Here is a 16,969-nt window from a genome sequence, read left to right as displayed (position 1 = left end):
CGAAGGCCGGGCAGAGAGCAACCGATGTGCACCTGGAGGAGTCTCTGCTGGTCCCTTTGCGCAAGCGAGTGAAGAGTGAGGTAGCCGAAACGAAGGAATGTCTGTCCGTCCCCACAACATGAGGGGCTGAACAAAGGAGACTCCCCCGCAGCACATTGTGCCCGACTGAGGCCTTGGGCTCCGAGTTCAAGTAATGCAATAAAAGCCCCTGGGGAGGGGGGGGGGGTTAGCAAAGCCTTTCTAGAGAAGGGACAAGGGCCTGCTGGGGTGGGGGGTTTTCTTGCTCTTCCTCTTCTAGGGCCTCACGGAGTCCAGCCGCAACAAGCCCCCTCTGGATCCTGTTGGCCTTCCAGGCTCAGCAGCCAAAGCGTGTGGAGCAGCTGATGCTCATATGCGCTAAAGACTCGAGCCATGGGCAAGCCCCGGAGCAAGAGCTGCTGTCTCAGCAACCGAGCTGGGCGAGAAGTACTGCTTGGCTGTGGGGAGTCAGGCAAGAGTTCTTTACGATGGGCCAAGTCCCTGTAGTGTGGGCAGGCAGGCGAGGAGGTGCAGCATCGGTGAAAGCAACAGCCTTCAAGCGTGGTCCCTTGTGCTATGCAACTAGGCCCCTCCCCCTGGCCCCTTCTTGCCAGGAGAAAAGCCATTACCTCTGGAGCTGGCACGTAGGTGCCTTCTTCAGCTGACCCTGCAGGCTGAGGTGGGAGCAGAGTCCATCTGTCCATCTCTGCATTGCCCTTTACTTCTAGCATTGTGCAGATTCTGGGCTTCTCAAGGTCCAACGTGGATTGGCTTTGCTGTCCTTGCTGTTCATGAGAGCTCTGAGTGGAGCCGGTGCTTCTCCGGGGAACGCTGCAGCGGAGTGTGGAGGCTGGGGCCACAAGCAGGCACTGGCCAAGGATTCTCATCGTTCAAGCTCAATAAGATTGTGGAGTGGGGGTTCCCCTGAGCAAAGTCTCTGCAATGTCCCCCCCTCCCTAGCGGGAAAAGGAAAATGCAAAGCTACTGTTTAAAAAAACAAAAACACATCCACCCAAGGCCCAGGACGAAAAAAGCCTTGAGAGCTGAAACCATTAAAAGTCTGTACATGTCCCAGTAATGGGCTGGCTGCACGGAAGGCCAGTGTAGAGAGCGGAGGGAGGTCATGCAGCTGGAGCTGAAAAGACACAAGGAGAAAAGCAAAACACTTAGGAGCGCTCCTGCTAAACCAGCCCCAAGGCCTTTCCAGCCCACCATGCTGTTTCCAACATGGGACAGCCACGCAGACCTAGGAGGCTCTATCTTGCTGTTGAGGCCAAGTGCCATTTGTGGCAACTACAGTCCATGAATTTGTTGGATCCCCTTTTTTCAAGAGCCAGCGCTTGTAGCTCCATCTTGCGGCAGTGAGTTCCACACACAAATGAAGCCCAATGGCCACCTTCTGCATTTTCATCGTTAACTGCTCCACCAAGTAATCAACTGATCAAAGGATCAAGCCCTCCCTTTGCCTGATGGCAGACTAGAAGAGTCTTTAGATCGGGGAAGTCAAACTCATTTGTTATGAGGGCTGGATCTGACATAAATGAGACCATGCTGGGCTGGGCCATGTGTGTATCTACTTAAGATTAGGTAGCAGAGATATAAACTTTTTAAAGAACACAAACACAACTGAAGATTTTTTTAAAAAAACTTAAAATAAAACATGCTTAAAACATCAGCACTTTTGGTCTTAAAGTTGCTTTCTTTGTATTTCTCCCATGGGATCCAGGGAACTGACCAAAGGAAGCTCAGGCTCTTTCCCTCCCTCCCCAGGGTACCAGGAGGGGGAGGAGCCTCAGCCAATGGAGAAAATACAGGTTTTGCTCTGCAGCTTCTGTGCTATTGAGCAAGCCTTGCAAGGCAAGCTGTGATGCAGAAGGAAGCAAAAGAGGGAGAAGGAAGCAGACAAGAGCCAGTTGCTCCGGGGCCTGATAGGAGCTCTCTGGGGGGCTGATTCGGCCCTCAGGCCACATGCTTGACAACCCTGCTTTAGATGCTCTTATGCACAGATGTAGCCATGACACATTTACTGTGTGAACTGTCAGTTGTGGCTGGCTCCACCCATCATCTTTTCCCCCTTTCCTTTCATTGCTGGGAGCAAGGCTGGAGAGAAATGGGTTTACCAAATCAAACTGACAACCAAAGGGGCATGCATTATTTTCCTATTTGTACCTGCACTCTGGTGCCCATCTACACCCACTCTGCACTCTTTCATCATCTCTCACCAGCAACCATCCAGTCGATAAGTGTGGAAGCTGCACTGCATGGCTACCTACTCCCTTCAGTTCTAGCGGTCGTATGCCTCTTCGGAGCAGTGGCTGGGCAAAAGCTGTTGCAGGCTTTCTGTCTGTGAGTTTCCTAGAGACAGCTGGTTGGCCACTACACGGGTGGAATGCTGGACTAGATGAGCCATGGGTCTGACCCAGCAGGACCCTTCTTGTGTTCTTATGCACAATGCAGTGAGCAGTTTCCTGGTGTGGCTTAAGGACTGTGGGCCTGCTCTTTGGGATCTCCAGGAGAGACTCAAACAAGAGCAGCAATTCTGATCAAGGCGACAGAGGCGTACCTACCTGGCCCAGTTGGTTCAGTTGTTTTTAGACCAACGTAGCCGCTCCTCGGTCTTGCTGGCCGGCAGCAGCTGACGGGGCTCCAGCTTGGTTTCTGGCCTCTTCCGTGGCATTTCAGTCCAGGAGAGCTGCTCCGAGGAGCCAAACTGCTTTCTTCGGGAGCTGGGAACAAAACCTTTGTTCTCCTCCTGCACCAAGACCGGGAGAAAGACAGGGTGCTTAATAGGCCAGAAGTCAGCTGGGAAACTCATAGAAACCATTCCGCCCCCACAAGAGACTTCCATGTGACCTGTTAGTTCACTGCAAAAACCACTGATCCTGTCTCCTTCCCATGAGTTTAGAAACAATGCCAACATTCGGTTTCGGAGGACAGCCACGTTGCTTCCCAGTAGAACAGCTAGACTTGAGTCCAGGTGCACCTTAGAGGCCCTGACCAGGATAGCCCAGGCTAGCCCAATCTCATCAGATCTTGGCAGCTGAGAAGGGTCGGCCCTAGTTAGTACTTGGGATGTGAGATCTCCAAGAGAGTCCAGGCAGGCAATGGCACAGTCAGCTCTGACTTGCCTTGAAAACCCCACAGGGCTGCCATTGGTCAGCTCTGACTTCACAGCAAAAAAGGAGGAAGGGTGCCTTCAAGGCGAATGTGATTTTCAGGGTCTGACAAAGAGACCCTTGACTCTGGGAATCCTTAGATCCCCAAATTCTGGTCAGTCTCTAAGGTAATACTGGACTCAAATCTAGTTCAAAGTTAAAATTTAATGGAAGCCGCTAGTCCCGCACTTCCCAAAGAACAGGGATGTCAACCTAATAAAGCGCCTGTACAGGTTCGAGGGCTCTATAGAGTGAGAAGAGACCTCCCCTCTCTGTTGCTTCTGTGTTTAAAAGCAGAGCCATTTCAAGGCACAGTTGCCGCTCAGAACGGATGGTTCTGAAACCAGTTTTGTTTTTAATCTCAGTCTCAAATGTAGGCTTTGCTTCAGAGTAAGCCTCCAAGTGCCCCCACGGGCTCACCCATCAGGACAGCTGTTCCTTAGAACTGAGCATATTCCGCATGGCCAAAGTCAAACCACTCTAGGAGCTCAAAGATGCAGTTTGCTCCTCAGCTTCCAGGCCGTGTGGCTACTTTACAAGCAAGGAGCAGAGACCACACGTCTGAGAGAATCTGGCGAGCGCCAGGCTAAGCACAGTCAATCAGGTTAGACTCATATTCTCTCCCTCCAAAGACACCTGCTCTTGCTTCAATGGTAATGGGATGAATGTTTTTCCCCCTTTCTTTCAAGGCCTATGGTTCAGAGGGGGAGCACCTGGGAGGTAAGCGGAAGCTCGCTGGCCTCTCATCTCAGACAAGAGGTGTTGGGGAGATTCCTTTCTCTACCTGAGTCCCTTGAGAGCTACTGCCAGTCAGAGTGCACAGCCTGGGCTCAGTGAATCAATGATCTGACTCATAAGGTCGATGACTGCATTTACTCTTCCACATCCTTAGGAACCTAAGTGTGCTTTCTCTGTGCCAAATCCAGGTCTAGCCAACTCATGTATAAAAAGAGACTTCAAACGTCCCCAGTGTTTTAGAACAAAAAAAAGGGCAAACGAGTGGAGCTCTAAACCCTCTCCCCAGTCGCAGATTTTCCCCTCCTCATTGGTGCTTTTCTCCTCAGCCAAACGCTGATGCCAAAAATGAACCTGCCTGGGAGAAAAATGTCACGGGAGGAGGTCTCCGTGACTGGGGGACAGCATGGTTTAAACAACTGGCTATCACCACTGAAGCATCCAGCAGGGCCCTATGTCTTCCAAATACCCTCTTATTTGGCTGAGATCTACTAAAGACCTCAAGCTGCCTAAGAAGCCACCTTCCCTCTAAAGTGGCTGTGTTCCTGGCACCACCATCATTAGGGCTTTTTAATGATGAAAAACAAGAGAGAGAGAGAAAAGAGAAGGGGGAAATGACTTTAAAAATGGGTCCCACATTACAGAGTTGGATCCTGAGTTTGAGTTAAGATGGATCCTCAGTTTGAAAAGGCTGACAACCCAACAGGCCCTGCAAAGTAGGGTCATCAAGTATCCCCATTTGGGCGGCTAAGTATGGACTTCCTGCAAAGAAGTTTGCACTTGCATGCTGCCACCAGCAGAGGGAGCTACGCCACTATGCCAGAGTAACTGCAGGAATCCCAGCCCAGCTGAATCCAACCCCCAAAATATTCCAAAAATAATTCCATATGTTTTTGTCAAAATCACAAGATTTAACACTCAGGCACTCTCTCTCTGCTCTTTAATTGCCATCATCTGGTTTCTGTCGGGCTTTAATGTTTGTTTTTCCTCTGCCTTCAGGAAAGCGCATCTTTCAATCCTATCGCTGGATTTTATTATTTTACAAAGGAGGCAGCTTCCCCACCGATCCCTGGTTCCACTTCTAGCATTCCCCTGCTTCACCCAGAGGACAGCTGGAGGGGGGGGGGAGTGCTTTCCTCACATGTGGAGGGTATGCTTCCCTGGAGAGACCACCTCAGCTTTTTAAGCACTCAGACACACCAAGGCCTTTGGCTTTATAGCCAGGTAGCATCCATATGGACATAGCAGCAGTTCTCCAGGGTCTCAGGTAGAAGAAAGCTGTCTTCCTCAGCACCAGCTGCCTGAAATCCTTTTAACAAGTAGAGATGCTAGGGACTGAAGAAGCCCCTCCCTATATGACTAGATGACCCTGGAGGGGGTGGGACTAGATGACCCTGGAGATCCCTTCCAACTCTATCATTCTATACTACAGAGGTCAATTTCCCTGGAGAAAGTGGCTGCTTTGGAGGATGCAATTATATACCATTGAACTTTCTCCCTTCTCCAAATCCTGCCCTTCCCAGGCTCTACCCCCAAATCTCCAGGAATTTTCCAACCCAAAGTTCAAACCCTAACGTCATCCCTTTTAGTGTATGTATGTAGGATGGCATTGGGAGATACCCACAAAGTCAAAAAGTCCCTGCAAATAACGTCAGCGGCCGGGGGGGGGGGGAAGAGTTAAAAACCCTAGCAGGGAATCAAAGGGGCATGGGGGGCATCAGCTGACACTGTGATGTCACTTCTGGGTTTTCCCTCTAGGGAAATGTCATGCCCCTCTAGGTATTGGCTGAAACTCTACAGTAAAATCGATGTTTCCAGAGATTCCTAGAGAGGACTGATGTCACTTCCAGGGAAAACCTCCACCTGCAGTCTGTGTTGCACATTCTCTTCATGTGGGAACCGGGCCTTGCCTCAACGCTGGCCTGATAAATGTGCATTGTAGGTGTGTCATGCTTTTTTGTTGACGATGCTGGTGTATCATGTTGATGTATCATGCTTTTTTGTGACCTCCATATGCTTTTTTGTGGCCAGACGAGGCAAAGCTGATAAACAAGTCCCACTAGGTGGCGCTCAGCCTATGTAACCAAACAGTCTGAGAACACCCTCGCCCTAGAAAAAATGGCCATCTCAGGGCCATTGCAGGTATTATTTAGAAGTTTTAGACTCCTGCAGAACAGAGAAACAGCATTCCAGAGTGAGCTAGATACAATGGGGTAAAGAGGTCCCCACTGCTGTAAAGAAAACGGTTATGTATCAGGCATATGATTATGTCATACACAAGCACTCTGATTAAACGGATTTTGGTCAAATGAGTTTTGGAGAACAATTTTGAGCAGGTCTACTCAGAATCTGACTCAGGTCTATTCCATTGTTACTCCTGAGAAAACATTCTTAGGATTGGTCTGTTAGTGAGTTAATTGACTGAATTTGCATATGTCGTGGTCAATCGACCAGCTAAAACAAGACCACATCAAATGACTGGATAGATCAGGAGTCCCCAACCTTTCTGAGACTGTGGGCACATGTGGAATTCTGATGCAGAATAGTGGGCATAACCACAAAATAGCTGCCACAAGAGGTGGAGCCAACCACAGTCAGGAAAGCCCAAGTGCAGGGGAGAAGAGGGGTAACTAAAAAAAAAATACACTGGACAAGAAGTAATAAAACCAACACTGCAGTGGCAACTGCCACTGAAACAATGTTATTTTAATCTGCAGTCCATCAAATCTCCAGTGGCAGATAGAAGCTCCTATTGGGCAAGAGCTCCAAGGTGCTGGTGGGCGCCCTGGCACATCACACTGAGGCCCATGGGTCAAATGCTGACAAGATTGTTAAAGCCATATTCAAACAATGAAAAAGACGCGTCAATAGAGAGGTCTGACACTTCGAGGACAAAAATTAGTTGAGTGTTATTCTGTAACAATGAAATGCATTTTGGGAGGGGAGAAAATGAACTCTGAAACCAGAGTTGTATGAACTCATCGTTGAACAGCTGCTCTCTGAAAGTTTAAAATTAAAAACAGAAATAAAGCAAAATAACAGCAGTTCTGGAAACAGGCTGTTTTTAAAAGTGGATGTGCTTTTTAATCAGGCCGATTCTTCCCACTTGGACAATTATAGGAAGGGGCCAGTAGATCCTCTGTGCTACTAAGTTTGCCCCCAGAGTGCTGCAGGATCCGGGGCCAACAGCCCTCATCCCTGCCAGTGCTCATAATTAGGGATGAGCACGAGCCAAAATTTGGGCTGAACTTGGGTTGGGTCGGAGATCCAGAATCAATGTTCAGGGAAGATACATTCCCCAACTATTTACTGGACTTTTCAGCCTAACAGCTGAGCAATGCAGGGTCCACCACTTGGCTGCTAAGTTTAAATGGCTGGTAGTCATCTAACCCTTCAGTTTTGTTCCCCACTGTTTCAAAGGTAGGGAGACAATTTGAAGGGTTAAATGATTTGCAGCCATTTAAACCTAACAGCTGAACAGTGGACCTGCTCAGTTGTTAGGTTTTCCAGGCAATCCCTGCCCCCTTTATTCCAGAGAAGCAAGCAGAGGCCAGAAGAAAGAGGAAAAGGGTCCTTTCCCAGATAACACCCCCCCCCTCATTTTCTGCTGGCCAAGGCAAGCTGCGGCCTGGAGAAAGGCGGAAGGGAAGCTTTTCTAGGGGGAACAATCTGGGACTGACATACCTGCGGGACCGCTTTTCCCCATATGTGCCCCAGAGATTGATTGCTTCGCAGCATCTCCTGACTGACCCTGTGGAAATCTGGGCCCTACCTGAATTAATGCCATATCGTAGGGCTTGCAAGACGGAGCTATTCCACCAGGCCTTCAGTTGAGGCAATGGACATCCTTATTTCCAACTGCTTGGCCTCCCTTACTTGTCATGATGCTATTTTATTTTAATCTTATCTTAATTTATTATTCCATCTCTGGGCTTACTGTTGTATTGATATACATAACGTGCCCAACTGGAAACTGCCGCCTGTGACATATATGTTGCTTGTTCTATTGTATCCTATGGTTTTAGCTTGTAGTTTTTAATTGTTTTAACTTTTGTTGTTATCTGCCCTGAGCCCACTCATGGGAAAGGGCAGAATATAAATTAACAAAAATAAATAAAATTAAAATTAAACAACTTGCCAGGAGTAGTTTGGTTCATATGGGGCCAGCTCAGCTCAGGGTTCAGTTTGTGGGCCACCTGGACTTCAAACCACTTTTTAAAAGGTTCATGTCCATCTCTACTCACAGTTGACAGCAGCATAAGAGGCACACTGCCATCTTGCCACTGTGGAATATCTGATGATAGTCACCCAATGGATCGAGGGTCGATCCTAAGCTGCATATAAGGAAAGCTCAAAAAGCACAATCTCTTCGAGATGATGCACGCGCACTATGCAATAGGCATTGTCTTAGAAGAGACATTCCCTTCATCTGTCACACACAAGGGACTGCCTCTTCTAAGGCAGCACTGGCCATCTGCAATCTTATTCAATAATTGCACTGAAATAATTTTTAAAATCTGCTGCTGCATTTGGAGGGGTACCCTTTTGAAGCTCATCACCATACATATAACAGCAATATAAAATAAATAAGTGCAGGGGCCACAAGATTTGTGGGGGAGGGTACTCTCCTCTCCTTCCCATCACCGAGCCTGGCAGGGTTTCAGGCCCCACCGCTCTGAGTCTGGAGTGACTCCTGGCATCTGCTGTCGCCAGCTCTGAAGAAGAAAGAGGCTTCTGAGAGATAATTTAAGCCCTCTGATGTGTTTTTTAAAGATTTCAGATTTTTCTGCAAATGGGGGGTCCCCCAAGTTTGCATCAGCGTGGCCCCAATCTGAGGATCGGGTATGTGCAGATGGGGCCACATGTCACTATTAGATTTGCAAGGAGAAGGGAAGATGACTCCCCCTATGTCCTTGCATGGTCTCTGTGGCTCCTGCTCAAAAACGGCTTTTCTCCTGTTTCTTGTACATCCTTAAGACTCTGAATGAGCTCCCTCCTTCTCCAAGACCGATTTCCCACTCACCTTACGCCGCTCTCACACTCCTCAGCGGGGCTTCTGTCTGATTTGACACTATCTGCTCCGGGGCTGCAACTAGCTTTGCCTTTTTCGCACAGCAAATAGAAACCTCTAAAAACCAGCTTCTGTTTGCTGCGCAAAAAAGGCGAAGCTAGTTGCAGCCCTGGGGCAGATAGTATGAAATCGGATAGAAGCCCCACTGAGAAGAGAAGCGTGAGAGCAGCATAAGGCAAATGGGAAATCAGTCCAAGTCTCCCACTTGGAGCAGGGGACTTCAGAAGAAACTGAGTATATGTACTCCAGATTAGAATTAGATTGTTTACACAGATTTAATCTGGACAGGTGCTAACAAGGGTGGTTATAGCTGTTGTCCACCTCTAGATCCACATTCCTAAGGGTGCAAAGAGAGAGATAACAGAACATAGTTATGTCCATTTTTAGAGTATGTAACTGGCAGCGTACCTGACTGAACATGCTGGAATACTGCAAGCACACATCCGGGCTCCAGTAATTTTATACTATTTAACAGTGTCTGACATGTACACAAATATGTGTCTCACAAGGAATTACTACTATGGCAGCTTTGTTCAGTCCACAATGTTTACTTGCCCACAAGGAAAACGTTACCAGCCAACCAGATGACACACTGTTTGCAGTGCATCAGCTGAAGAAAGGGGGCAGGAAGGAGATTATAGAAGCTTCCTTGCCTAGCTTGCCTCGAAGCAATTAACATCTGCCCCAGATGAACATGCTGGGGGCTATTTATAGGCCAGCACCACTGGGAGGGACAGAATACACTGGAAATCCTCACTGGAAGTGTAAGCCTACGAGTGCCTGGAAGAGGCTATCAGCACAAGCCCAGTCAACATCCTGTTCCTAACTGGCATCCTGTAGTTAACTTGGATTAAGTCTCTGCAGTTGCTGCTGACATTATTGAGTTGATACTGAACTGGATGGTCCAGGCTACTGCCACCTTGTCAGATCTCAGAAACTAAGCAGGGTCGGCTCTGGTTAGTAATTGGAGGGGAGACTGCCAAGAAAGTCCCAGGGTCAACGGGAAACCATCTTTGTTCACCCTCTTCACTTGAAAACCCTAAAGGGTTGCCTTAAGTCAATTGCGACTTGGTGGTACTTTCCACCATCTCTTCTGTTTTGGTGGTCACGCTGGTGCCAAAGGGATATTGTGGTTATGCCCCTCCTCTGAGGCCAACCTCGCCACATGCCATCACTTGCCCACAATCTCATATGCGGCAGCTGTACTGCTTGGTACAAAAAGGCCAATGATAGAAAGTAACTTCTCATTGCTGCTTGTTCCCCACCAACAAGAAAGCATTTTGAGTTGCCATGTGAAGGCATTGCTCGAAGGAAATAAGCTTCCTGCATGCGATGCTATTTGCGCAATGGAAAGAACCGTCTAGGACAGTCGCTGGATATTTATAGTGCTAGGTAGATGTCAGAGCTGGTCTGAGAAAAATACGCATATCCTGCCTCACTGCATTGTAGATGTAAGGTGTTAAATATAGGAAAGGTACATTTCTGCCAGGCAGGCTTACAAACAGGTCTCTGTGCCTCTTGAGTCATCTCAACAACACAAGCTAACTCTCATTAGATTACAGTGAGTCAACGTGGCATAGCACTTAGAGAACAGGACGAGGATTGGGGAGACCTAGTTCGAATTCCTAGTTTACCATGGAAGTTTGCTGGGTGACCCTGGGCCAGTCCCATTGTCTCAGTCTAGCCTACCTCACAGCACAGTTGTGTGGATAAAATGGGAGAAAAGTGGGGTATAAATATACAAATAAAACACACTGCTACTCAGAATTTAGCAGTGCAACATGGGCAGTTATTGATAACTGACGAGGTCAACTCATTATTGTTTCAATGCACTATTGCAAATACAGCAACTGGGCAAAACAGGGGGCTGGAGAATTCAGGTACCTTCCAGTCACACCAGCAAACAGACCACTCTCGCCTATGGTGAATTAAGAACTGCTTCTAGCTGACCAAGCATGGAAGTGATACAAAAGCATATTCTTTCTGAATGTTCTTGAAATTCATACATTTTCTTACAATTCTTACTTTGCTGAGCTGCATCCCAAATTTCCTAATTACCTGAATTAGCCCCCTCCTCTCTTTGCCCACCAACTACAGATCTCCTGACTTAGGCGCCACATGTGAGTGTAGAGAGCAAAAAAAGCCACATGCACGTAAAACTCAATGTGGATCATATTCCATGCTTTATGTAGGATGGCAATGCGCAATCCAGATGTATATTTTATGTGTGTCCATCTATTTTAATATTACACCCACATTTGGTCTTCTGATGGTAATGTGGATGGATCAGGTGCGTTGAATGCGCCAACAGGAATGCAACCTGGGTGGGGAATAATCTGATACAATCGTAGTACTGACAGGAGATGAGAAATAGCTTTCCTAATGCCCTCTTTTCTTTATTTATATCGGTGGGGGCACTGCCATCAGGTTGCAGCTAACTCATGGATACTCCCGGTGGGGTTTTCAAGGCAAAATAAAAAGAGAAGTGGTTTGCCGTTGCCCACCTCTACATAGTAACCCTGGACTTCCTTGACTATCTTCCATCTTAGCACTACCCAGGGCTCACTCTGCTTATCTTCTGTGATCTGACAAGATCAGGCCAGCTTGGGCCATCCAGCTCAGGGCTATTTGTATTAGAGGTGATTCAAAAAACAAAGGTTCCTCCCACCCACCCCTTCCCATCTGATTTTAAAAAAATCAACCTTTTTCTAAGAGCTCCTGCTTTAAAATAAAAGAGCATTGAGCATACTTACTGGTAACACTGTGCAATTCCAAGAAGATGCTGCCGTGGTGTCATTGACGCAGCTCCCCTGGCTAAGCATCTCAGATGCACTTAAGCTACTTTTGGTCCTTCTGGAGTCTAATTCTGGAGTGTTCCAAGAATTTATAGTGGCACTGGCTCTTCTGGAATTCTGCTCAATTGCATATATGCGTGCACTAGTCCCTTCAGGCTTGGGAAAGTCCGTAGATGACCTATATGGGTTCCTAGACGTTGCATTTTCAACTGCTTTGGGCACCGAGTCTTCAGAAGACTGCAAACCTCGCCTCGTTCTCCATCCGCTTCTCACCGTGACATGTCTTGTCTCTAGTGAGTTGGTTTCAGAAGAGCCATGGCTCTTCCAGCCGATTGTCTCCCCAGGCGATTCACTGTTCTTTTCGGCAGATTCGGACGGCTTTATCAAGATGCTGCTTTTTGAAATGACCGTTTCAACCCCACTACGCAAAGCAGAGTCCCCGTTTTTGTCAGCCTCCAATAACTTCAGAGTGATATTGCTCTTGTTAATGGATATCTCGTAAGGAGAGCTGGCTGCATTTGCACCCGATGAGAGATCATTCGACGTAACTCTGATATGCTGAGGTTCCTTCATGGCTTCATTGGTGCTGGCCCTTTGAGAAACTGGCTCAGATGGGTAAATGGTGATACTGCTGGTCATTTTTTGGGACACGGTTTTAACGGCGGGTGGTTGTTTTTCAGGGTTCCCTTCTGTCCCTGGCCCCACCCCGCCCATGATTTCTTTCACATCCTTCTCCACAATCACAGGCTTGATGACAGCTTTGGACCTCAGAGCTTCCCTTGGGCTGAATGGCCTCCTGGAGTTTAATCCCATGATGGCAGCTGCAGAAGAGGTTCTGGGTGACGTTCTGCCAAGTTCCTCATGACAAGGATTTTTGTCATTTTCAAAGGGCAATGTTTGAACAGCTCCCCCGGAGCTTGAGAACTCTCTGGAAATGGGGTCCCTTTTTACCCCTAAAACAGAAGTTGCAGCACTGGTTGAGTTTTTCCCTGTCTCTTCATCTGTGCAGAATTTTTCATGACCACGGGATCTGATAGCTTTGGCTTTCGCAGAAGTGGGTTTCAGGCCAACATTGTTAGAATCTTCTACTGAATTAGTGGTCTGGTTGATTTCTTCCTTAGGCGGAGGTGGCGCAGACTGCAAGAGATCTTCCTGACTTCTTGAGACGAGCCAAGACTTTGATAAAGGCAAGGGCTTTGCATTTTCATGCGGAGGGTCTGTCAACTGTCTTTCTTGGGAGTTAACACCCTTTATGGAGCTTTCTTCCAAAAGCTGCCTCCGAGATGAGACCAAGGTTGGCGCCTCTGTCCTAGGGCTGGTGGGTTCAGCAGCTAGTGTTTCTGAAGACAGGGGGCGTCTGTAGGACGAACTGGCTCCACTGGATGGCCCATGATTTGTTTTTGAGATGCGCACTTCTGCTGACTCTGTGAGACTGGTCTTAATTCCCTTTTCTGATGGAGATACAGCAGTTTCTGCTTTCCTTTGCTTTTCTTCAAGTGCACTGGACCGGCACTGATGAGCATCATTAAACGGCTGGGTTGCTCTTTCGCCTTTACTTCTCAACACTCCCTCATTCTTGGGCTTCGAGGAGGCCTTCCAGGATTTGTGCTCCTGTGCTGCAGGAGGGTAACGGCTAAGCACAGATGGCTGCTCTCTTGATTTCTTCACTTCTACTGGTGGGGCACTGTTATCTTTTGATGAGGAGACATGCACACCCACAGACAATTTGTCTTGCTTTGCATCGGTTGCTAAAGCATCCAGTAATGCTGATGTACTAGCAGCCTTGGCTGTTCTCCTGCTGTTCAGATTTGGACTTGGAATCCGCTTGGTACTTTGAGCACCACTTTCGCTATTGAGCGAAAATTCTCTGTTTCGTATTCTCTCCCGCCTGTGCTGAGGGGAAAGCTCTCGAGACTTATGCTTTGAAATGGCTGACTCAGCTGTGACTGCCCGGTGTTTCGGTCTGTCGTGTTTCACTCGATTAGATAAGTTAATTTCCTCGGCTTCTGCTTCACCATTCTCCAGTTCCTTTTGCTTTTTCATCTGCATTTTTATTTCTTCTAGCTGACCAGTGAGGAGTTTGTTTTTATTCTGTTCGCTCAGGTAGCTGTCTTGTAAATCATTGTTTTTTGCTCTCAAGGTTTTAAGTTCTTCTTCCAAAGTCTCAAAATGTTTGATTTGAGTTTTCAGCTTCTCAATCTCTTGGTTGAGGTCCTTCACTTTGTTGTCTTCTTGGTTTTTATTCTTCTGATTTTCCGATTTGTTTCGTGTTTCGTTTTCCACAAGTTTGAGGTAATCCAAACTCCCCTTTCTTCTTGTTTCTTTCGAAGACAATGCAGAAGTTGTCAAGTCAGCATCAATCCTCAGGTCATTCCTCTCAAGAATACTGTTGGACGACCTTTCCAGCAAGTTCGATGTGTTTCGGGTTTGATCTGCCCTGTTCAATTTATTATTTTGCTCTAGCTTTTGGGTTAGCTCTTGTATTATTCTTTCATTTTGTTTCTCCCTTTCGCTGAAGTGTTTCTTTTCACTAACAAAGATAAGAGCTAATGATTTCAGTTTTTCAAGTTCACTCACTAAACTCTGCTCAGTTTTATCTAGCTGGTCTTCAGATTGTTCCAGCTCTTTTACTTTCCCCCGAAGAACTTCCAGTTCTGTTGAAATTTTCTTGGTCAGGTTCTTTTCCTCATTGAGACTGAGGCACAGCTGGGTACAGTCATTTTTGCTCCGGCTGAAGGCCTCCTCCAGTTTCTCCAGCTCTGCCATTCGTTTCTGAAGCCGCTCAATTTCAGATTTCAGCTCTCGAGTGAGGCTCTCCTCCTCCTCAAGTTTCTCCTTCATCAGCCGGCAAAGCTCTTCTGCTTTTCTGATTTCCTCATCCTTGCCTTCAATTTTCAGGACTCTTTTCCGCAGGGCTTCCACATCAGCCAGCATGCTTGAGTTGCTGCCCTCTGCCTGAATGACTTTGTCCTGCAGGTCAAGAAGCTCATCTTCGGCTTTCTGGAGGTTTTTGGTCGCTTCCTCCAGCTCATCTAGGCGACGGCTGAGACTTTGCAACTTGAAACGTAAATGGCGATTTGAGGTCTCCTTATAAGCCGAATAGTCTGCCATAGTGGTGCTTGGTTGTTTTTTCCCAGACGGAAGTGAGGCAATCATTTAAACTCTTATCTTCCTCCTTGCTTCATGAAGCTGCTTGGTAAAACAGCTGGCACCTGAAAAGAGAAAGCAGAAAGTGAGCATGACAGAAAGAGAAGGCTTCTCTCCTATTACCTTTTCTTTTTGTAAGCTGAAATTTAAATTGCTCTACCTGGAAGCATAAAGCAATCTTGTTAGAAACATCCAAAACCTTCTCTTGCTAAGAAGATCTTACAACAGGTGGGAAAGTATGACTTTTCATTCAGCAGAAATTACAACCCTAACAAGTCAGGAAGGGAACAGCCTTGCAGCAAAGGTCAGCGGAGGGAACACTCGGAAGTCATTCTGTGTCCCAAGAAATAAACAGAAAGAAAAGTGTGGTGTGGTAGTTAGAGTAACACACTAGGCCTAGAAAGACCTGAATTCAAAACCCTGCTCAGTCATGAAACTCACTATATGGCTTTGGTCAAGTCAGACTTTCTCAATCTAAGCTACCACAGACGGGAAATGCAGGAAGGAAGCACCATGCACAATGCCCTGAGCTCTCTGGAGGATAAAAACGTAATGCAGTAGACAAAGAGAGAGTGTCAAATATTTGGCTTATGTGCCAGTTTAAGTATTTTAAAGTTGCGTTCAACCTCAAATACGTTCAGAGCCACCAAAAATTTCCAGACTGTACTCTTTGACCTGACAAAAGCTCACCAGGCTCAGTCTACCCAGATTTGTCCTGGCCACATCCCCCTTAACCAACTCTGGTTTGGCCGCTAACCAGGTACTTAAATGTATGTGTTGCTTTCTGACTGGCTTTAGCATATTTTTAAAGCACAGAACATATATGAGTGGGGGGGACGGGATGGAGGAGAAAGGTGGTGTGGAGGAGAAAACAAGGGAATCCTGCTGCTCTCAATGCGGCACAAAAAAGGAATAAGTAATAAGGGGAATAGGTAAGGTCAGCAGACACAAAATAGGTGGAAGTATGTGTGAGTTTTTTGCGGGCAGACCTTTCGCTTCATCTTCAGCAAAATGTGTGTCAAAAATTATATCTACAGAGGATCAGATATCTTTAATATCTCTAGGCTCTGCTGCTGCAATTGCTCTCCCTTCTAGTTTGTTCAGGCAACCTCCAAGCCAGCAAGTGAGATGCACCAGTCAGAATGTCAGACTGGGAACTGGGAGGCCCCAATTCCAATCCCACTCTGCCAAGGAAGCTTACTGGGTAATCTTGGGCCAGTCACTTGCTTCCAGCCTAACCTAGCTCACAGGGCCACTAGAAGGATAAAAGAAGGGGAGAATGTTATATACTGCTTTGGGTCCTCACTGGGGAGAGAAGGGGGGTACTTATGAAGCTGATAAATAAATCAAAACACTCTTCATGGGACTGTTAATCAACTTTTCTCCCAAAATACTACAACTCCAGGGAGTCCAATGAAGCTGGTGGGCAGGACAGGCAAAAAGAAATACTTCTTTACACAGTGTGAGATTAAAAGGTAGAATTTGTTGCCAGAGGATGTAGGCATAGACAGCTTTAAAAATGGTTAGACCAATTCATGGAGGAGAGAACTATCAGTGGCTACTAACCATGGTGACTGAAGGGAATCTTCACGTTCAGAGGCAGTAAACCTGAATACCAGAGCAACATCAGGGGAAGGCCTCTCTACCCTGTTGTTGGACCTCCAGAGGGATTGGTCAGCCACTGTGTGAGACAGGATGCTGGACTAGCTGGCCCACTGATCTGGTCCAGCAGGGTTCTTCTTATGTTCTCAAATAGTCTCTTTTTATAAAGTTTCATACATTCTCAAGGACAGACAGGGAGAAGGTGATGGCTGATCACTTGGACAAAAGGCCCCCAAACCTTGCTCACAGATTTCCTCATCAGAATCAACACAGAAGAACCAGTGCCTAGGAGGGCACCCTCTGTGGAATAAGTGGGAACAGAAGGACACAGGAAAGTGCACAGAGGATCTAGTAGCCTTGCTATGAAGCCCAACTGGAAATGACTCACTTCCCCATGGCAGAAGGTCATTCAGTCACAACACGGCCACCTGCAGCCTCCAAGCAAG

The 16,969-nt window shown here is 47.2% G+C and overlaps 1 protein-coding gene across 1 annotated transcript in view; it reads right to left on the bottom strand.

Moving 5' to 3' along the window:
* Positions 1–2,597: 2,597 nt before the first annotated feature.
* The window catches only part of LUZP1 (leucine zipper protein 1), a 66,480-nt gene continuing 52,108 nt past the window's right edge, over positions 2,598–16,969 (bottom strand). The window contains exons 2-3 of the mRNA XM_060257963.1: positions 11,733–14,986; positions 2,598–2,770 (exon numbers count right to left, since the gene is read on the bottom strand). Coding sequence (XP_060113946.1) covers positions 2,600–2,770; positions 11,733–14,930 — 3,369 coding nt within the window. The 5' untranslated portion in view covers positions 14,931–14,986 and the 3' untranslated portion in view covers positions 2,598–2,599. The remainder of the gene's footprint in view (positions 2,771–11,732; positions 14,987–16,969) is intronic.

This window comes from Heteronotia binoei, chromosome 17 (genome assembly GCF_032191835.1).
Source record: "Heteronotia binoei isolate CCM8104 ecotype False Entrance Well chromosome 17, APGP_CSIRO_Hbin_v1, whole genome shotgun sequence".
NCBI classification, from domain to species: Eukaryota; Metazoa; Chordata; class Lepidosauria; order Squamata; family Gekkonidae; genus Heteronotia; species Heteronotia binoei.
This window is presented reverse-complemented; position numbering and strand designations above follow the sequence as displayed.